General features: G+C 34.8%; 1 protein-coding gene across 1 annotated transcript in view; it reads left to right on the forward strand.

The window, feature by feature from the left end:
• Positions 1-23187, forward strand: part of FAP (fibroblast activation protein alpha) — a 41011-nt gene that overhangs the window by 6176 nt on the left and 11648 nt on the right. Inside the window, exons 3-20 of the mRNA XM_076340767.1 lie at positions 1753-1848; positions 3765-3859; positions 4007-4081; positions 4263-4315; positions 5408-5480; positions 7125-7245; positions 7812-7966; positions 9057-9160; positions 9493-9628; positions 13100-13144; positions 14857-14961; positions 15052-15122; positions 15737-15790; positions 16124-16248; positions 17441-17488; positions 20344-20442; positions 21180-21249; positions 22499-22693. Coding sequence (XP_076196882.1) covers positions 1753-1848; positions 3765-3859; positions 4007-4081; positions 4263-4315; positions 5408-5480; positions 7125-7245; positions 7812-7966; positions 9057-9160; positions 9493-9628; positions 13100-13144; positions 14857-14961; positions 15052-15122; positions 15737-15790; positions 16124-16248; positions 17441-17488; positions 20344-20442; positions 21180-21249; positions 22499-22693 — 1720 coding nt within the window. The remainder of the gene's footprint in view (positions 1-1752; positions 1849-3764; positions 3860-4006; positions 4082-4262; positions 4316-5407; positions 5481-7124; positions 7246-7811; positions 7967-9056; positions 9161-9492; positions 9629-13099; positions 13145-14856; positions 14962-15051; positions 15123-15736; positions 15791-16123; positions 16249-17440; positions 17489-20343; positions 20443-21179; positions 21250-22498; positions 22694-23187) is intronic.

Genomic DNA, 23187 nt, shown 5'->3' on the forward strand with positions numbered 1-23187 from the left:
TCTTCTTTTGCTAATAGACATATTCACTTAGAGAATTTAAACTGAAAGCTAGTGATAAGTAATCATTGCTCAATATAAATAGAAGTGGCTTCTTCTTTGGAATTATTTTCTATGCATTTTTTTAAGAGTTTGCCATCTTCTGTGCTTATCATTAATGTATCAAGGATCTGTAATGTACAATCATGGTATTAGCAAGAGGAATTAGCTTCTTATTGAACTTCTTGGGATATTTTCTGGACATATTGCTAGCTCAGAGTTTATACTGGTAGGTTTTTGCCTATGGATTGGCATTCAGTTTTATTTCTCATGACAGCTTTCTTCTGCATTAGTGCAGACAAGGCTAGTGTCACCAGTCAACCTGACATGTGTATTCTACAGTAAGTAATAGTCACTTAGCAGAAGAAAACATGTATTATCATTACAAAGTTACATAGAAGAGAATATGAAGAAACATTTTCCAGGAAGTCAGTGTGATCTTAACAGAGAGGGCAGCTGTAATGAGGAAGTGATGGAGCATGATATGAAACCTGAGGGCAACGAGTCATCTTGATTATCTGGCTGTCAGCTCATCCGAGAGCTCTGAAGGAACAAGCAGGGGAAGTGGCAGAGATCTACTAGGCTGCAGAGTGACATCCCCACTACCTCTGAAGACCATGGCAAAAGTCCTCTTGATTTTAAAGGAGAAAAACATAGAATCCAGAATGCCTAGACTTAAAAGCTGCCATTATTATGGTACTGAACTTTAAAAACCGGCTTTTATCAGAAATGTTCCCATGTGTTTTGAGGATTAAATATTTTGAGTAGTCTTGTGAACTGCATATTTTTTCTTTTTTGCTTTTCATTTCCATGCACTTAGGAAGCCAGCATTTTCAGCTTTACCCTCTTCTCATCCAGTTGATTCCTCTTAAATTTTGTTTTTAAAATCTGCCCTAGTTTATGGTGTTTAGCTTTTGGAAGAAACATAGTCAGAAAAAAGCCACAAAACCAGGCACAATTTTGTGCATTATTTCTATGCGACTATCTGATCTGCTTAGAAATCAAATATCAGAGTACCTGTCTTCTCTCCAGAATCATTGCCAATTTTCTTTTGCAGCTTCAAATAAAATGTTGAAGTTTGGGTTCACTCATTCATTACTTTTCAGCATTATTTTTACCTGCATACCTTCATCTATTTCTTTCATGTGTCTACTAAGAAACATATGTGGATGGTGATTATTTTGCAAGACTTATATCCATCTTCTAACACTGGTTGATGAGGCATTTATGAAATTTGACAGTAGGGGTTTTTTTATGCACATCCTGTTGTTTGACTCTCTGCTGAATATGTGCAGGTGCCTATTAAAACAGTTGTCTCTACATACCACACAAGTTCATGAAACCCATGCTTTAAAAAAAAAATTGATTTGTCTTTTGTGTGGAAAATGCTTTTCTTGGACTCACAGGTTCTACAAGTAAATATGTCTGAGTGAATAAATGACTGGGTGAAATAAATTAGTTTGTCTAGTTTCTAATTTTGTATTCCTAAAGGTGAGTCCTTCAGAGGCTGAAGGACCTTACCAGAACAGTAGCAGAGAACTTTCCTTTCTGTTGTGCCTACTCTCTGCATACCTGCAGGATTATCCTATCCTCACTGTTCCCTGGTGCTAAATATAGAAAAAAGGAAATATTGGGCTAGTAATTACTTCTCTTTTTGTCTTTTTTTTTTCCACTTCACAGCATTTCATTAACAGAAACTTTCTGTCTTATTCATAGTTGTTAACACAGATGATGGTCCCAGAGCTCTTACATTGGAGGATTATTTGAATGGAAACTTCCAATATAAAACATTTTTTCCATATTGGGTGTCAGGTAAGTAAAACCTTTTCTCAAACGTACATAAGCCTTTCTAATATGTATTTCCAGACTGGTTTACACAGACTCAGAAATGTATTTTTCTTCCAGCTTTACTGTGAATGAATGCTAACTATGAAATTAAACAACCTGCTAGTCAAAACTTATGGTTGAAATTTACTCTTCTGTCAGTCATTCTAGAAATTCCAGGTATTTGATGTTTCAACAGACATGTTTGCGTCAAGTATAAACTATAATTTTACAGAGGCCTTCAGTGTTTATTTCTTTTACTGTCATATTCATTGCAGCAAGTGAAAGAAATATGTCAATGTGTCAGTCATTTCTTAAGCTATCTCCTTTTTTGTGTTTGTCATGGAACTTTTTCACTTACCATTTGTAACAATTGAGGTAGCCTGTCTTACAGGCCCCATTCTTCTTTGTTTTCAGTAGTACCTAGCTCTGCAATGAGCGCAACTGTTCTTATCTCATTTAAGGAAATGCTGACACTGCTGAAATTCCTGAGTTCCAATGCATTGCATAGAAAATAAGGTTGAGTTTCTAAGCAAGTTCCTTAAGGTAAAAGATGAAGACATGAAGTTAATTGCTGCTGCTATATGTGTCTGTATGTGGCTGAAATACTAGTTTTGTTACCATTGAATTGCAGCAGCACCAAAAGGCTTGAGCTGGATTGGTTTACATTCTAGTACACACACACTACTACCACTCCTATCTATGCACTGCCTCAAGCAATTATTATTGTCTGACTAGAGACAAGAAACATAGTACTGTTCACATGGAGTCTTCCCAAGTTAGTTTTAACCCACAATTTTAGAACTGAACTGAAGCCTTCCAGGACATTGCTAGCAGCAGTTCCAAGTTTTACAATTACCAATTTGAAGTATGTTGACATCACTTGTATGATTTAAAACTTAGGTCACCATTTGTTAGAATTCTGTCTGAAGCATGTAGGCAGCATATCACCTAAACCTAATATTCTCCTTCCCTCTTTATTCCTTTTCACTTAGACTTACCTTTCCTCTTAACAGTCACAAAACTCACGCAAATGTCATGCCATAGATTCCATAGATAGTCATGCCTACAGCATTCCATATGCCTACTTTTCTTCTGAAGCAAGGAGTTAAAATTTAGTATCTCTTCCTGAGGGGGCCTGAGATCACCACAAATGCTGTTACACACATCATAGAAGTGTGCTCAGAAGATCCACCAGTGATTTAATTTCCTAAAAATGAACACCTTATACAATGTTTCAGGCTGCTTTTGAATTGTTAAAGTCTCTCTCTCTTTAGCTACACCAAGTATGTAATTCCTTCTCTCTGTTTATAGCAGTAAAAATAATGATGTGAAACTAAAATTCTGATCTTCGTTCTGTACCAAACTATGCTCAGGTCTTGAGCACAGGTAGGGTTCAATTCCATTCTCATTGAAGGCCACTCACCCTCACTTTGTAGGACCTGTGTGAGTAAGGGCAGTAACATTTATGTAGTGTCAGTTACATGGTACTGCTGTCACCTGCAGAATCTGTACAAATGAGAATGTTCTGGTGAAATTATAAGCAAAGATCTCGAATGTTTTCTTTAAAACATTTATATTGTGATACTGACCTTCTAATGGGTCTGTCCCTGGTATTCTTGATCAGACATTACTGAGAATAAAATCTGGCATTTAATTATAAAGTTAACCAGCTGATTCCGTGTGCAGTGTGTAATCTCGAGAACATACTTAAGAACCCTGAAGAGAGTTTGTTGATAACTCTCTACCTTGGCATCATTAGAAGAAAAACATTTTTTATGTAGATGCCAAAAGATATTTGCTCAAAATCTATTCACTGGCAGGAGTGTGAATACTTTGATAAACGGATCTGTTCTATAGTATCTTCTGTACATGGTAACAGCCCTTTTATCTTGTTTATAAAGATAATGAATATCTTCATCAGTCTGCAGAAGATGATATCATTCTTTACAATGTTGAAATGAACTATCCAACTACCATCATGACTAACAGCACAATGGTACGTACCTTTTCAACTAATAAAAAGGCAGCAAAATGCAGTTGCGTTTCAAGTACCAGTTTAAAAGTGAGTGGATTAAAACCTGACTCATCAAATCCTTATTTAAAGTTTTTTTACTAGAATCTAATCTACTTCTTAATCTTTCAGAAACAAGTTAATGCTTCAAATTATGTGTTGTCATCAGACAAATATTTCATAGCTCTGGAAAGCAATTATTCAAAGGTAGTTATTTTAATATATCTCTTAATGAAATGTTCAGTTTCATTTAGTATTTTGTTGATTGTGGTTGCCATGGATAAATGTTTCTTGGTACTTTCTTGAGAAAGGGTGGGCTATGAAAAGGCAGCTGATAGATTATCTTTTTCCAAGTTAGTAATATTATTTTCTTGCTTAATTTTTGCAGCTGTGGAGATACTCTTATACAGCATCATACCACATTTATGACCTCATATATGGGTAAGGCCTGATATTTCTTACAGAGAGCTATGGTGAATACTCTGTAGTGATGTGCTTGCAAGCATTTCCACTGAAAAACTCTATAGTAATGTGACTACCACCCTGCTTTACTTTTGCCTGAATCCGTCAGTTTACTTGTTTGCTTGAAAAAAATGGCCTCTAAGAAAATCATCCAGGTATCTGGGACTGGTTTATATTTCATGCCCTAAAACTTTCACTGCTCAAGATTCTCATCTTTTTTTCTTTTTTGCATAATTTTCTCCCACCCTATCTGGGCTGCTTGAATCCTCTTCAGTCTCACACCTGATGTCTCCATGCCCTTTTGTTGTCTAATTCATCCTTTTTATGGTTGATCTAGTCTTTAGCTTTCCTAAAACTCTCACATGTCCTTTAGTGCTCCAGTGATCTTGTAACAGTCCATCTTGGGTTCCTCAAAAGTTTACAGCTTCTCCCATGGCATTTGTTCTCTTTCCCAAGACCTTCCCCAAACCACTTCTCTTTCCACTCAAGTTCGAAGGAGGCCGTCTGCCTCCCCAGTCACCTTTTTATGCCATAAGTAGCAGCATGACCAAATGCTTCTCAGTTCTGAGCAACAGGGGCTGCACTGAGCTGCTCCATTCTTGGAAAACTGTTGGCTCAAGGTAACAGGAAAAGATTGCTGCAAGCTAATGTGAGTAGAGAGGTACTGCATGTGGGTCGTGATCCTTAACAAATGTTGTAACTGCTGCTGTTATGCTTGCCTCAGCATGCTATATCCTAAGTTCACATTTCCCAATAACTTGCTGAGACTGTAATGTAGTCTGCAGATAGATCAAATGACTGTAGATGCTTGTGCAGTATTTAGAAAGAGATAAGGCTGGCTTCTTAGGCTGTTGAATTTGTTTTCAAAGGGTTGAGTTGCAAGCCTTTACCAGCACTGGTGCACACCATCACATTACTGCATATCTCACTGCCTGCCTTAATTTTGCATTGCTCAACAAACAAAAAGCTGTTAGAAAGTATAGCCCTTCATGAATTTTATATGAATGTACAGTATAATGATCCATTTGCACTGTGCACAAAAAGCTATCTCAACTTCTTTCCTTTTTTTAGTGGTTTTGTAACAGAAAATCAACTTCCACATAAAATTCAGTATATATCCTGGTCACCCGTTGGACACAAATTGGTCAGTAAAGATAACGAAGCGCTAGAATGATTTTGCTTTGTGTGGCTACAAGACATTTATTTGCCTTTGCTTATTATTTTGTTAGGCCATATTTTTGACAGACCTGTGTGTATTAACCTTGGTTGTGAGCAAGAATGACAAAGAAAACAGTTTTAACTTGTTAAAGTTTAACTTGTCTGTGTCTCAATAGAAGAATCCATGTTCTCAGTTACATTGTGTGTTTCAGTTTGCTAGCCAGTCTCTTATCAAGAATTGACCAACATAATTGTCAATTAATATAGGATTAAATGTAGTTTCAAGGCCTGAAAACCAATGTACTTTCCTTTGACACTGTATAACACATGAGTTTACTATGGAGATTTAGACATGCAGTATTTAAAATATTTTCTAGAATTTTTACTCTAGGAAATGGCTGCCAGATTCTTATTACAAAAAATGTTGTGGATTTTTTTTTTATTTAATAGCTACTTGATAGCCAAGTATGTGTTTCTCAGTAATTATAAGAGACCTATTGCATATAGTAACAAGTTTATAAACTTTTTTTATTCTTGGTTCCAAAGCATCAGCCCGATAATAGTTAGTGGTTTTTTAACTACTTATCCAGTATTGACAAAACATTTGTGCAAGAAAAAAAATTTAAACATCATACTAATTTCAGAAAATACCCAAGGAGCGGGCTAAATATGAATGGACAATTTATTAGGAAAATTTTTCCATGTTCTGGGACAGTATTAGTTCTCTCAATTAATTTGAATATTGTTATTTTCTTTTTCAAGAATTCTGAAGACAGAACACAATGAAGATACTTTCCTATCTTCCTAGTACTAATAGTCTGTGATGTTTTTATACAGTAGTCCTCGTATCTGAGAGTTTTAGGAGTTGCTTTGTTTTTCGTTTAAAGCACAAAGTAGTTAAAATGTTACACTGATGTTGCTAACAAATGCTTATAGCTTCAAAAGGCATAATTTTCTAAGAAAGTGATGTTTCTGGTGCTGTTTTCTTAACCACATGTCCATTCATTTGATTGAAATTTAGAGATACCCAAGGTCTGCAAGCATGTCTTGCAAAAACTCTCTTTGGTAACTAATTTACTAGAAAGGAACAAACCAGCCCAGAGAGAGTAAAACCTTTTTTTGTCTCATCTCACATCACCTAGGCCTTTTGACAGGTTTAGAAAAGTTTGATTATTTTCTTTTTAGTCCTTGTGTATTTGTTTTTATCTTCTACTTGTGGTGGAACCAGAAGGAAAAGTCACAAAACACTTTGTCTGAGGGTCTCTTAAAAAAACACAGCAATTTGAATAAGTTTCAAAGATTTTTTTTTCATGATTTTCCACACCAAAGCTAGCCACAGAGTCCTCTGAAGTGTATTAAAATCAAAGGAGTTGTTCAGGATTTATTCTGACATAGTTGAACTATGAATGTAAGAATGAACTATAAGAATTTGGCCTGTAATGTATAATTTATTTACTGAGGTACCTACTCTTGTGGAATTTGTAAGGGCTTTTAGTGTAGCGTTTATTTTCTGTTTTGTATTCATTACGTCTTCTTGTTGGTATAATGTAAGAGCATTGACTGCAGAAGATCTTACTCTAACCCCTGTTATTGGTGCCTATACTCATAAGAAATACTTTCTTGTCTTTAGGTATATGTATATCAGAATAATATCTATTTGAAACAAAGTCCAAGAGAGGCACCAATTAGAATAACTAGTGATGGAAAACAGAATGAAATATTTAATGGGATTCCTGATTGGGTCTATGAAGGTAAGTAAATCTTGAAGGGCAACAACTAACATGTTAAATGCTTTGTTTATATTACCTGGTTCTCACAATCCATTCTAAAATATCTGTGATGATACATTATTTTTAGAGCCCTAAGGATTACTTTATTTCCATATTTTATTTGCCGTACAATGACTGCATTTTGTATTCATAGTGTGTAGCCAAAATCCTGAGTCTTTTGTTACTGAAGCTATATGAGAACTTTACAAATTGGGCTTCCTTCTGCTGCACAGGCAGTGGTTGGGAATTAAGCTTTAATGGAAGTTTTAATTTCGGTGAAAATTTGGCACCTCAGTGCATCAAAAAAAATTAAAAAAAATAAACACGTACACACATGAAAAACCCAAGTGAGTTAAATGGGATCTGTATGCCTGTTTTGAGAGTTCTTAAGGCCTTTCAGAAATGAGGTGTATTGCAATATGTTTGGTGTTATTTATTTAGTATAACTCTCTTTACATGTCTAGGTTGCTAAGAGTACAATGCTAAAATAGATAAGATAGATAGATTACAATGATAAACTATTATGAATGATTTTTTTTTTCCCCCAGAGGAAATGCTAGCAACAAAATATGCACTGTGGTGGTCTCCAAGTGGAAAATATTTAGCATATGTACAATTTAATGATTCTGACATACCAGTTATTGAATATTCATATTTTGGTGAGGACCAGTATCCTAGAAAAATAATTATCCCATACCCAAAGGTATGTTTTCTCATTCTTTTGACTTCTTTCTGTTGAGAAATGACTTATGACAATGATAAAATTAACTGTGCTTAAAAAATGGTTGTATTACAGTGGTTAAATCCATTGTGGCCTGAATTCATGAAATAAAACAAACTTAGGCCAAGTTCTGAAAAGGTATAGGTACATTAAAAAGTGTAGATATTTAATATCATCAGTGAAATAAATGGAATTACTCATGCAAGTAAAAAGCATGTGCAAAACTGCATGCTTGCACGATCAAGCCTTGCTTTTTTCAAGTCAGTTTACTTATTGTGGTATGTTAACTATGCAGTTGTTATTTTTCATTACAGTAAATGAATTATGAGACATTTTTTATTTTGAAAAATAAAGGCTATGACAGCTTGTTTATTTGCACACTTCATAGTGCTTTTTGATCTCAAGGGGCTTTGAATTTTAACTGCTTTCAAGTACCAGATCTAAGGCAAGAAGGTTTTGCGTTGGCATTTCTTCAGCATGTATTAGAGAGCTCTCCTGACTCTTGTCATGTTCATATGATTTCAGTGATCATGTTAATGTATCTTAAGAAGTTACTCACCTGTCAGCTGGGTTAGAGTTCTGAAGTAAAGCTAGATGGTTTAGACCACACATGGAGGAGAATTAAAAAACTAATAATGTATGCAATGAATGAGGAAGCATGAAATCCATTTAAGCTAAACCATTTTACTTCACAGCTGGGATGTCAAAGAGCACTTACAATCATGTAAATACACTCCTGGATTTTTATGCCAAAGTAAGTGTAGTGTGTGCTGCAAAGATCCACACTGCCAATAGAATGCTGGTTCCCATCAAGCACGTTTTCTGTATAGAAAGGCACTAAATTTGACTGTTTAAAAGGTTTTCTTCTTTATGTATGAAATGATGCAAAGCTAAGTAACGTACTACTGCTGTAGTGTCACTCTGAGATCTTATAAGACCACATTTGCCCTATTATACTCAACTGAATACGTATTTTGTAACCTATCTCCTTTCCTGCAAAACGTGTTGTAATTTTCCTTGACTTGAACTGTTCAGAGCCTGATTTGAATAACATGATACATTTTCTTTGAAGGCCGGGGCTAAAAATCCTACTGTTAAAGTGTTTATTGTTGATACTATTAACGCTGAAGCATTTGGTCCTAAGGAGGTGCCAGTTCCTGCAGTCATAGCATCCAGGTAGTGTGTCCTCAAATATGTCTTCTCTTTTTTAAAAAAGTTTTTGTCTATTTGTTTTAAATGCTTGAACCTCTGAGTTGTTTTCTGTTTCTAACAGTAGAGTGCCATATTCCTCTCCTAGATGGATCAGAAGCTAACTAGAAATGTTGTATTTTGATGCTGTCTGTCCATATGATACATTTTTACAAAGGACAAAAAAACATCCCTAAGACAATGGAAGCTTTGCTATTGTCTTCCACAGGGCAATATGGGGGATACAATCTGTAGCAATGCTTCTATATTCCTGTTCTTTAGTAACCACCCTTTCTTTCTTTTTTTCTTTTACTTTTTAGTGATCACTATTTTACTTGGCTTACTTGGGTAACAGATAGTCGAATCTGTGTGCAGTGGCTAAAGAGAATCCAGAATTTTTCAGTCTTAGCTATTTGTGACTTCAAAGAACATTCAAATAATTGGGACTGTCCAGAGGTAATAAAGTTGGAAACATAAATTTAACATTGCTGAAATTAACATTTGCTCATCTTATCTGCATAGCTATGTTAACACCTACTGGTCATGCAGAGGTTGCTCTAACTTACTTGCAGAAGTATATTTAAGCTTGCCCTGAATTCTTCTAGAAAATAATTGTGTGCCTGCCATAATTGTATTTTCCAGTGTTTGATCACGTTCATCTTTTAGCTACTAGTGATACCTTTTCCAACATTTTAATTGCTGGGGGAGGGGTGAAAAAATTTTAATTGCACCAACAAGAAATAAAATCACCAAAATATTTTTTTAGTGGGGCCTAAATAACAACCAAAGCAACAAAAATAAGAAGAATGCTACTGAGCAGCTTTCAGTCCTGTTGTTTAGTTCCTACTTGCTTCCTAATCTTCAAAATTAGGACCATATAGGATCTTTATTGTTTTTTAAATAAAATCTTAGTATACTACCTTGAAATTTCATACTAAGTCTGACTGAATCATGTCCTTTATGATTAATGTTAAATTAGTTGAAAGAACATACAGATTAAAAGTAAGGCAGGTTTTCAGGAGGGAGAAATTCTTCTGTCTTATCAAATCATACAGTTGGAGAAAGCAGGCAAGTTTTCAGAAACACAATCCCTTTTTCAGATCTGAAAAGAAAACTTCAGGCTAATTGCAACAGTAGCTCTACATTTTGTTTAAATATGTCATTCTATCATTAAGACAGTTCAGAGGGAAAACGATGCTCTGTTGAGCAGAAGGATAGCTTAGGTGGCCTAGCTATCTATACCTGTATGTAAATATTTATAGATCTTATTTACAGAAGCCTTTCTGAAAAAAATATTTCTTTAAAAGACCTTGTAAAGCTTGAAGACTGTAGACACTGATAAATTCATATAGATCCTGAAGGAAAGGATAACTCTGAATTTCAGTAACTCTAGTACAGAAGTCTCATTTACTGTCTTTTAGTATTGATGCTGTTTGCATGTCTTGTTTTTAGAGTTTATGGTACAGAACATGTATAAAAACTAGCATTAGGCTGAAACCTTGAACTAATGAGAAATAAAAGGCAAGAATACTTATAAAAGTGTTCTGTATCAGAGTTTATTGACAGAGCCTTTCCAAGCTGAAAATAATTCTTATTCCTCTTATTCCTAAATTGTTGCAAATTTAAAAGGAAGTTAAGGTCCTGGTCTTTCAAAAACATTATCATTGAAGTAATTTTCCACAGAGAAATATCTTAATTTATTAGGTCAAAATACATATTTACTGCAGCATTTGATGTGTTTCCTAAGTAATTGTTCCACTTTATAAGTACATTAACACCGAATCTCTATCTTGCCTCTAAGTAACTTGCATTTTAATAACTAAATATTTCAATGTAAAAAAAAAAATTAAATGACGGGTTCTAGGATTCTACCACAATCCTCCAAAGTACTTTAACACAAGCTTAACTTTAAGCATGTAAGCAGTTTTATTTATTTCAGTAGGTCTATTTATGTGTTTAAAATTAAGATGTGCTTAATTGCTTTGCTGGAACCAGACCAGAACAATTAACATCTTGCAGGACTGTGTTCATGATCCTTGTTTAATTGCATTTCTCCATGAAACCTTATTTATGGAGTCACTACTAACGTTTCTATAATTCTATATTTATACAGTGATACAATGCTTTTATCACATTAAAGTTTGCACAAATGGCCAATTGAAGGAGTGTGAACAGATGGGAGTGCTGCATTAGCTCTATTTGCCGTTAGAAAGTATATCTCTGTACATTTCCATTGGCAAAAATAGTTCTCTGGTTGATTTCAGATTAAATTGAGACTCTAATTACAATAAATGTGCTAGGCTTTCTGTACTTGAAAATAATAACAAAATATAATCTACAAGATGTTCCTAAAGTGTCAATTCATCAAAAATGTTCATGTGTTCAAGTCTTGCTCATGTGAATAGACCACAGAAACCAATATGACTTCAGTGGAACTATTCATGTGAGTAAAAGCTAGGCATGTGTTTGTGAAATTGGGATTTCCTATAAAGATGCCAGTTCTCTAATTAAATTCTGTAAGTACTTTAATACACAGAAAAATCCCATAGAAGTCACTAGGATTACTCATATGAGAGAAGTTAAATATATCCTAAATGTACTATGTCATCAAGATCTGAGCCTTAATTTAAAGAAAGGAAAATAAATTTAGGATGCAGATATGAAACAATACATCCCATTTTTCATATCTTAAAAGAAGTAAAATACATCTTCTGAGTTAATAGCTCAGTGGAGTCCTTGCAAAGTACTAAACAGTCTTCTAAGGAGTGAGTACGTGCAACTTTCGCTCAAATAAGTCACTTTGCAGGGTCTAAGTTGAACGGGAGAAAGCATGATTCTGAATGCTAATGAGATTACAGTGAGGATAACATACAAACCATAGTCTCTAGAAAGCAAATTTGTTGAATTTATTTCAGACTGTAAAGAAATACTGTATTACATGAACAGTATAAAGAAAAGTTTGCAAGATAAAAAAAGAAATACATTGACTGAATGCAGAATTGTTAAATATTAAATCATTTGCTCCATCCAACAAGCAAGATACTACAGTCTTCCATGAAAAAGTCTTAGGAAGGTATTGAAAATGCACTAGAAACTTTATGAGTAAAACATAAATAAAAATGTAAAAGCACCTTTAGCTGCAGGAGGTACTGATCCATTTAGGCTCAGTATAAGTCTTTTTAAAATCAGCTTTAAGAATGCTACAAGGAGTTAAGACCTGCTAAACTCATATTCATAGTCTCAGGATATGATAATCTGGGTGATTTTTGCTGCCTACATTATCTTTGCCAATCCTTAATTCTTCTTTCTAAATATGTTATTTGTGAGATTTTTTTAAAGTGTTGAAAATCAGGCCCTTTAATATCTCTAAGCTGAGCACCAAATATGGACACCCTTGATTTCTATGTACTTTACTTAGTTAAAGCATTTGGCTTGTATTTTTAAGGGTTTTAAGGTTTACATTTAAAAGATGTATCTAGTAGTCACATTATCCATTGTTATAAATCAACATCACAGCTCTGAAATGAAAGAAAATATGTCAAATGAACTAGCTGAGAATCTAACACAGATTTTTAATATTAATATTCCTGAGATTATTTAATTGGTTTTTTTACTGAAAAATTCATGAGACTAAGTAGTTGTTAATTCTTGCTTTCAGTGAAAATGTTGCATAAGGTTAAAACAGTTACTTTAGATTTTATTTAGCTCTGATGACAGCTGTTAAAAAATAATATTTTAACTAACATAATGGTATTAATACAGTAATATTATTTAACTCAGACAGCCTTCAAGTCCCTGAACCTTCATAGCAAGCATTCTAAAATTCTCTATTACAGGCGGCTACAGATTTTTTATTTGAAGATTTTGAATCTCTGTAAACTCATTCTTGAACTTCTTAAAGAGTGTACATTTGATTTTGTTTTTCAGAATCAACAGCACATAGAAGAGAGTCAAACAGGATGGGCAGGCGGAGTAGGTTTTCTTGTTGTACTCTTTTGATTTAATGAAAAGCTATAGCTTTCTGCATCTTCACAGCAGTGTTTTGAAATATGAAGCACCATTCTGAGTCATACAACACTACTGCTTAAACCTGTTGCACTGTAGGATTGAGACCTTTAATGCTGTGTTAGGCATAGAATGTGGCTACCTGCTTTCTGAGTTTAAAAACCCTTTTTCTGTCTCCTTTTGCAAATCTTAGACCAACTGATTAGACACTATACTGAAGGGAGGGAAGTCATGAAAAGAGGTAGATTCATACTGCAATGTAATTCTTAGAAGCATCTTGGAGGCAAAGAATAGATGTAAAATTCCTCTGATGTCACTAGGGCAAGAGATAAGATCAGTCATACCATAGCATTTTAAGAATAAAACTTGTCCATTCAGAACACAGTTTTAGTGCCAAGTGCTGCACATCTTCAGCTAGGGAGGAACCTTCAAGGTAAGACACCCCACTTACAAGGGTAGTTGATACTTCTCTGCAGTTACCCCTAAGCAAAAGAAATTTTCTCTACCCAGTAACCTTTATCTTGCAAGAGACATAACACCTATCTTTGGGAATTCACAGTAAAGACAATCCTGCAAGGAAATTGTAAGAGCGTGAGATCAGTATTTACAATTATATATTCCAACAGTCAGTATGTATTATTGCTTATGTTTACTCCTCAGGCAGGTAAAGTTACCAGAATTCAATATGGGGAACCTCACACTGTGCCTGAATATCCTGCAGTGGACTTAACTGAGAGTTTAGATTTTCAGTGCACTGTCCTTTAAGAGACGTGTTTTTCTTTGAAGTGAAGATTACACATTTACAAGGATTAGTTATTTTACTTGGTTCCTTCCTTTTTTTGCCACTTCTCTTGAGGTTGTGATGACAGGTTTTTATTAGAACTAAAGAAATTGTACACATGCATCAATCCCTGCTTTAGCCTTTATGGGATTTCAAGCATTAGGAATATCAGAAGCAGGCTCCAGAACCATTTAGCTTCTGGTCACAGGTTCTAGTCAAGCTTGGGTTAGTATTATTCAAAAGTCATACTCACTCAGGAATGTTTGGTGCTATGTTTGAAGTGCTTGCAGGTCATTCTTCTGTGTTCATATTTTGAAAATAAAACTCTCAGTTGCAGTAACTCATCCTTTATTTTAGTAAAGAGGTGATGGTTGAAAGGAAGCAAAAGTTGAATGGTCTTATCTGGGATAATCTGTTCTTTAATGTTAGTGGAACAGTATGGGAAACTTCAGATATCCATTTGCTTAGTGCTGTATTTGCTCAGCGAATCAGCCGAACTGTGGTCCACAGGATTTTCAGTCTGGCACCATTCATAAACATGAGCTTTATTCAGAAACTTATTTTTTAAAAATCAACTCTGCCTATTTTTAAATAACTAAAGAAAGGTCATTCAGAATGTACAAACAAATTATTCCACTTACAAGTAGAAAGCTTGCATTTCTGGGGTACTTGAAGTACCTATATTATCAGCTTAAGAAATCTGACATGACAGGTTAGAAATTGTAATGTGTACTGACTGGGAGATTGAATATCACAGGTAAACGCTGGTGCAAAGTACTTTGTCCCATCTGAACTGGTTAAATAGTCTTGTTACTTTTAGTATGTGTACTATAATCTGCTAAACAGCTTGGACATTCTTACTTACGTCTCATCTACCGTTTTTCTTCCATTGTTTCAGTTCTTTGTTTCTACACCATATTTTACATCAGACAGCAGTTCGTACTACAAAATTTTTAGTGACAAAAATGGTTATAAGCATATTCATTACATCAATGGCTCTGTGGTAAGTCAAGCAAAGTATTCTATATTGATCTACTGTAAGTTTCTGAAATAATTGTACAATATTCAGTAACTTACATGTCTTGCTTCACAGGAGAATGCAATCCAAATTACAAGTGGAGAATGGGAGGCAATATACATTTTCAGAGTAACAAATGATGCAATGTAAGTATCATGAAGAAGAGAACAGGTTGTGAGTGTTGTCAGTAGAAGCAACACTTAATCATTGGAACACCATTTGTTAACTCATCAAGTTATAACTAGGTATAATTTGTTTTGTATATGAATGCATCCCCAACAAAGTTGTATGCAAGGGCACTGCACAGGTTTGCAAACTTTGTTTACTTATGGGAGATTCTTTGCAAATTGCCCTCATTTTTCTATTTATTTTCAATTACCCATCTTAGAGAGACTTATTTAGAAATACTTAAATTTAAGCATGTGGTTAACCCTCATACAATTTGCAATTACTTCAGTTGTCTCTCTTTTTATGGTCTCTCATTCAGGTTACTATATAGATAGATACAGCTTACATAATTGGAGTGATTAGCTCATGAGAATTAAGATAGAACTCCTATTAATATGGTTTATTTGTCATCTAATCAGAGTTTGAGGAAAGATTTATTAAGATGAAAGGTGTATAAGCTTAACTTACTTTTCCATCACATGCAGAAATCTCAAAAAGTCTAAGTTAACTTCCAAGACAGCTTTTCATCTTGATGCTGGTTCATAGGTCATCATTTTATGGATTATTTATTAACATGTAAATTAATTTACAGTTTCTATTCAAGCAATGAATTTGAAGGCTATCCAGGAAGAAGGAATATTTACAAGTAAGTGTTATCTACGTTATCTTAATGATTCTAGGTTGGTAGAAGATAGGTCTGGATTTGTCAGTAAAATAATTTAGTTTCAAGATGTTTAAAGTGTAATGTCACAAGATACTTTAACAAAATCTTGATCTCAGATTATATCTGAGAACTGAGGAGAAATAGCATCTAAAGATTAAATATACTCTTGGGAAAAAATTTGATAAAAAGGGAAAACATTTATTTTTAAATTGAACCGTTCTGAAAGTACAGTGCCTATGTTCTAGAATATGAGGCAGACACATGTGAAGTTAGTTGTAGCAAAATAAATATTGCTTTATTTTATTTCTCTCCTAGAATCAGTATTGGAAGTAAACCTATCAGAAAACAATGCATTACTTGCAATTTAAGGAAAGAGAGATGCCAGTATTATACAGCAAGGTTCAGTGAACTTTCTAAGTATTATGCCTTGATCTGTTATGGTATGTATAGCATGGGAGCAAACATATAATCAGTTGTTCTTTCAAATTTATCAGAGGCATAGATAATATTGATTATCCCAAATGATAGCTAGATGAATCATAGAAATTTCACAATAACCAGGAGAGATTTCCAGAAAGAAACTTTGCCATGTCCAAAAACCTTGGGAAGATGTTTCAGAAAATACGAATATTTTCACTCTATATTTTTTTACTTTTTCAACAAAGATCTTGGGATTTTTAGAATTAAAAACAAATTTGTGCAAGTCCTTCATGGCACAAAACAGATTCTAATCAGGCTCATCAAAGTCATGCTTTTCCTTGCAGCACTGATTTCTAATTCATGTGATCAAAGTTACTACAATATGTTTCCCAATTGAAATTATTAAAACCTGTGTTAGCCACAAAATGTTGGATATTTACTACCTGAGAACATTTTTAATAACTGAACTAAGAAAAATTCAATTCATCAAGATGTATGATCGCTGAAACCACTTGTAACACAGGAGTATTGAATGAAGTCTTAGCTCTGTTGAAATAAGTTAGGTGATTTCAGTGATCTGAGGTTTCATCCATTAGTGTAATCAAAGAACAGTGAAGTCACCATCTAAAAAAAGGAAAGAAAAATATCCAAGGTTTTCCTTTTGCGTATTTCATATAAAGTTTACTGTTCTTCTGATTCTGCACTGACTGATCACCTGAAGAGTTCCTTAGAACTTCCGTTGAGCAGAGAAGCAAACGTAGCAAATAATAACACCTTTCAATCATTCTTGCACAAAATAGTCAGTAAGGTCGTCACCATATGAAAGCCACTCACCTTCACAAATACGATGTGACATGTTCTCAGAAGAATGTTTCACATTGTTAATTGTGCATTCGCCTTATGTAATCACATCTCAGGTATTAACTAGATGTCACTTCATCTCTAGGGAGGAAGAGTTTGTTAGTAGATTTAAAGTTACTTCTATTATGTTTGCTAAGCAATGCCTGTATGTATACAAGTCTATGTACATACAGTACCTTACGTATTTTGTGCAGCAGGGACTAGTGGGTTATACAGCAGAGAAGATGCAGATTTGTGTATCAATTTCGAGCTCTTTAACACCTCTCAGTTACCAATGTTAATGTAATACACACTCCATCACCAAATTCCAGCTTCAAACTATAAACTGCCTTCTTACCATTCTTACGACAGGTCCCGGGATTCCCATTTCTACTCTTTTTGAGAACCACGGTGATAGAGGTACTGCAAATATCCTGCCTATTTCTGAGCAATTTTTTTTCTCATTGATCTTCACTATGCAGATCCTTTAATACAGCATTTAGGATTGTGATCAAGAAGTCTTTCATCTTGTTTGTTACTAAAATATCTAGTGTCTTTCTAGATTTGTTAATTATTAAAATCCAAATATCAATGAACACACTGATGCCTTTATTTTCATTCCTCAGTCCAGCACTTTCATAGCATCCTGATGGTTTTCCTGTTTACACACTGTAGATGTAATGAACATCAGCAACTCTTTGTCTACCAAATATTGAGTCAAACTTTGTAGAAAACATTATTGTGATTTTCAAACTATTCCTTTGCACATTTGGATGAACACAAGACTTTCTGAGTTTTTTAATGAAGCAACCTTACCCTATACAAAAGGCAACGGTGTACTATTTAGAGTTTGCAGTTTGAGCTATTGTATTGTACTAATTAGAATTTGAATCAGTAACTTGCTTTTCAGCCATCGGTAGAGATATCAGGGAAGAGCAGAAGCTCTTTCAGATGTGCAGGTCAAATAACTGCTTCAGACAAGGTGTAATTACTGATACAAAATGGGAACTCCAGCAAGAAACATTCAGAGCCCTCGCTCTTTAAGTAGCCTGTTAGTGAGGACTGTTTGCAACCAGGCCAAGCAGGAATTTGCTAACCATGAAAATATTAATTACTCTGCAGAGTTTTCTCTCTCTGTCCCTTGTTTTTCCCTAAAAATTCTTCTCCAACTTAAAGCTCTCAGTCCTGAAATGTTATGAAAACTAGCATGGTCCTGTAAAAAACTTCAGCAATTTGGCATTCCCCCTTCCTTCCCCAATAATCAGTGGAAATGCGATGGTAGTTCTAATGCCAGGGTCCTTACAGTTCAGCCCATATTGATAACCCACTATTAACTGAGTGTTGTCTGACCAGAAGACACATAAAAGCATGAGGCAGACATATGCCACAATATTGTTAAGCTCAATTAATCAGTGGTGTTTCATGTAGAAGTCACCGAATTGCAACATGATTATTTTGACTCCAGTAGGAGTTGGTACACCTTAGTTTTTAACCACTCTAACACGTTTGCACATGGAAAAGATTGGTCAATGTGTTTATTGCAATTGTGCTATAAAACCACTGTGTTCTGGTATTTCTTTTGCAGAAGGTTTAAAGGTTTAAATACAGCTATTGCATGGATTTTTTCATATTTAATCCATTGTCATAGCGCTCTGTTTTCCATGATTCATTATGACCGTGTGTATCAAGGGCCCCTACTACTTCCTTATCAAAGTATGAATTGCATGAAATGCAGCTAAGTGCCCAACTACAATATGTGTTTCTTAACCCCTCTGCAGAAGAAAACAGTTTCATTTAATGGATCTTCACCACTGGTTTCATGATGCCTCACTCTGCTGTGCTATTATTCTTCAGGAATAAAAACAAATTCAGGCTTCTCTTTGACTTTTTCATGACCTTTTTTGGATTAATTTTCCTGAAGTCCCTTTCTTCCATGATCTTTTCTGTGGTGCAAAACTATTTTTAGTAGGACCATTTTCATTGCAGTTGGCAGCATTTTGAAAATATATCACCCATGAATTTTAGTAGGAGGCATGCAGTTAAACTAACATACACCAGTTTGGAAGCTCCTTCTAGCATGCCTACACTTCATTTGTGGTAGGGGCAAGTTTCAGGAGTTTTGAGGGGAAGGATGGAAAGGGTTCAGCTGAGTTTGGGTGAGTATCCAAAGCTAGGATGATCTTTCAGCCATAAAAACCCACTTGAATCTTCAAAACTTGTCAAGAGTACTTTGAAAGAACAAATTTCAGTGTCATATTTCTGGCATGTCCTGGGCACTATCTGGCTCAAGACGTGCTGAGAGAAGTACTTCTTCTATTTTTCTGAGCATTTCCAGAAACAGGAAGTGGTTGCCATTAAAAAAAAAAAGGTAAACTAACAAAGAAAAATGTCCTGCAGTTTTAAAAGGTTCTTTCGTTTTGAAAGTGAAGCTAAAAGTCACAGATTTCCATTATGTACAATATTCTTCATCCATCACTACTCATGGGAAAACACATAAATAAACAAGTAATACCCAGTGGATTCATAATATATAGTTCTGCAGTCTATGCTGGAAATTAACTAAATTTTAAATAGTAATTTTTAAATGATATAACTGTAAATTGGGTCTAAAGCAAGTAAAACAAAAATTTTAAATACTTTTTAGATTAAAAAAAGCAACAAAAGAGGTTCACTAAGTATGCAGTAATATATTACTAAGGACAGTTATATGGTAAGTCTGGTATCTGTGTGTAGGAATATACTGTACAGTGGTTAAGCAAGGGCTTGCCATGATCCCTTAAGAAACTTAATTTCCTGCATTAGCCCAGAAACAAGATATTCCCAAACATCTATGCGCTTAACCACACTGCCCAAGGGTCTCAGTGGTTAAGCTGATGTTACTGTGGTAAGCAAGAGAGGAGATACAGGACTGTGTTTTGCATGATGGGATGAATTTTGCATTTCCAGCTCCCACCATATTACAAAACTGGGATGAGGGTTCTGCAGGAAAAAGGAGTTTCTTTATGACATCCAAGACTCTAACACTCAGGCAACATGTGAAATGTTTTGCATTGCAAAATGTACATCCTACAAAAATCTAATGAATATTTGTGCACTACAATACCAGTGCCTTCCTTTTATTTAGCTATATGATCAAGTCCCATTAGATGTGCCTGAGTTGATTTCATTACTCTGCTTGTAAAATTTCGCAGATTTCCTTTCTGTTCTACTAACACAATTAATGAAGAGGAATTAACAATAAATTAGTTAATAATTCAGGCATTTCTTTTACTTAGAGCTCAGAGTACTGGAAGACAATTGGGAATTGCAGTCTGCTTTGCAAGAGATCAAACTGCCAAAAGAAGAAATTAATAAACTTGAAGTGGATGGTATAAGTAAGAATTACACATCTTTATTATACTTTTTATTCCCACTATTTTAATATTTTGCCTTCATTTTGTTATAGTAAGTATCCTCTTTCTGTAGAACAAACTTGTTAGTCTGTCAGACTGGGAAGAAGAGGCCTGGTTCTGCCCTGTTTGACAACAACTAATTGTTGTCAGTGCCTCAGGGTATCTCTCAGTAAAATAGTAGTTAAAATATATCTCTGCTTCAGAATGCAATTTTTTCTAATTCTTTAATACTATTGGTAAAGCGTTTAAATATTGTGTAAAAATATTACAGTATGATGGTAATAAAATGTGAAATGTAGACTGCTGTTCATGTGTTACACATTATATTGATGCTGTTGTTTTCACTAGTGACTTTACAAACAATATTGATGGTAATGAATCAGTGTAAAGTTTCCAAAACTCATTTCTCATAATCTTAACAACAGTTATATTCCTAGTTGTGTTTTTGTAGGTACCTGGAAAACTGAGAACCTAGAGTTATGCGAAATAATAATTTTATGCATAGCTAAATTAAAATAAAAGTGGGTACTTTATTTCTTCAAAGTTGTTCTTCAACAGCTCAATATAAACAGTTACTTGCATCAGTTCTGTGATTCACAGTTCATGCATTGTGTAGTTTGTGCTGATTCATTTTCATATACTGTTACACCAAACTCTGGATTATGCTTGGAGAAATCATTGTAACCATTAACAATATAATTTTAATATGTCTTTTCTAGCTTTGTGGTACAAAATGCTTCTACCCCCACAATTTGATAGATCCAAGAAGTACCCTCTGCTTATTCAGGTGTATGTAACACTTCCTTTCTTTGAACATTGTTGTTTTGTCAGAAAACATACTTCTTATAATTTAACAAAATGTAGAACATTTGCAACATTTTATGAAGCAAAAGCAAAACCACTTAGTTCTGTTTTGTTTGTTGTGGTGGGTTTTTTAATATATTTCTGGAATAGAAATTCAACCCAATAGAAATCAATGAGGTTTTTAATGTTAATCTTAGCATGGCAAAGATTAGTTCCTCAGAGAAAGAAGAAGGATAAAAACATATGGGCTATTGCTTGGAGTTCTTAGCTCTGTTGCTGCTTTTGATTATCATGAGGCAGTCTGAAATTACTGATTTCAGCTTTGCTAATATGAAAAATACAAAAGCTTACTTCATTTTTTAAGAAAAAAAACCAAACACCCCTAAATGATGTGGACTGGCTTCTTTGATCAAATGTTCCTTCTAAAGAGCATTTGACGTGAATTTAATTTATTGCAGGCAGGAAAGACAACAAAAATTGCAGTGGTGCAAAAAAAATGAGAGGCGGAAAGGAGAGCTGAGTGGGTGTAATAAACCTTATATCATTTCTTATTAACCAGTGATGATCCAAAGGTCCAAGAATGCTAAGTATGTTTGAATGAAGTTTAGAGTAGAAGATTAAGTCAGTTGTGTCCTTGAGGTCAAATGTGTAATTTGCATTAGGCCATTCTCATGAGGAGTGTCTCTCGGAATTGCTCAGCTATGTGGGGTGTGTTCTGCCCGCAGCTCCAACAGCACATGATATTCCCTACTGAAACAAAGAAGGTCTGAGGATGGCCAGAAAGTGTAAGGAGCTGTACTTTTTTCTCCTGTTTTCTTTGGCATTGCTGACTGCATGTGGAGATCAAATGCAGAAAAGCAGAAAAGCACCAAAAAGGGCTGTTACACCTAAGGAATTTGGAGAGAGGAAAGAATTGAGTTTTTGAGGCATGACTCTTCCAAGGATTCCCCTTAGGACAAGTACCTGATGCTGCACCCCTTAGTCTGAGCTAAAACTAATGATTTGCCTTTGGCATAAGACCTGAAGGATTAAAATGGATGTTAGATAGCAAAATCTCACAAATATACGAAAATGGTAGTTGAACTGTTTGTCTACTGAGCTCTCTGAACCACAGCCAAGTAGCAAAATACTTGTGGAGAAAATGTAAGAAGTACCTATAGCTATAGTCCAGTATCCGGTAATCATTTATAAATTTATAAATCTGAGTTGAAAATGTGTGAATTTTCATCGTCAGGTACGGAGGACCTTGCAGTCAGAATGTAAAGGAAACATTTAGCATTAGCTGGATAACCTATCTTGCAAGCAAAGAGGGAATTATTGTTGCTTTAGTGGATGGCAGAGGGACAGCTTATCAAGGTGACAAGATTTTGCATGCAGTATATCGAAGACTAGGAGTCTATGAAGTTGAGGACCAAATCTCAGCAGTGAAGTAAGTAGAATATCTCCCTGTATAACTGTTGTATTTACATACCTACAAGAAGTAATGTGAAAAAAATATTAAATAAACTTCTCAGCCTTTCTTCTGGAGAGCTGAGGTCTCCAGGAAATAAGACAAGAAGACTCATAGAAATAATATATTACTGAGGTGCTTGATGTCAATGAGGTTTTGTGTGGTAGGTTAAGTCCATGTACTACTAAGTCCACATCTGGACCTCACCACTTCCATTTTATAAAAGCATCATCAGAGGCTTCAATCCTAGGCCTAAGGAAATACAAGCGTCAGTGGTGAGAGGTAAGCCAATGTATTATCCATTATTCTGAAGTTTTCCCTGTAGGGGAAACCTACCTCAGTGACCACAGCGATTAGCCAAAGATCTATAGCGACGTACCACAGTGATTAGCTAGAGGTCAAATGGAAGTTTGTAGCAAAACTGAATCCTGACACAAGCCTTCTAGAGGTTGGTTAGTCATAAACTTGCCTTC

This window comes from Aptenodytes patagonicus, chromosome 6 (assembly GCF_965638725.1).
Source record: "Aptenodytes patagonicus chromosome 6, bAptPat1.pri.cur, whole genome shotgun sequence".
Lineage (NCBI taxonomy): Eukaryota > Metazoa > Chordata > Aves > Sphenisciformes > Spheniscidae > Aptenodytes > Aptenodytes patagonicus.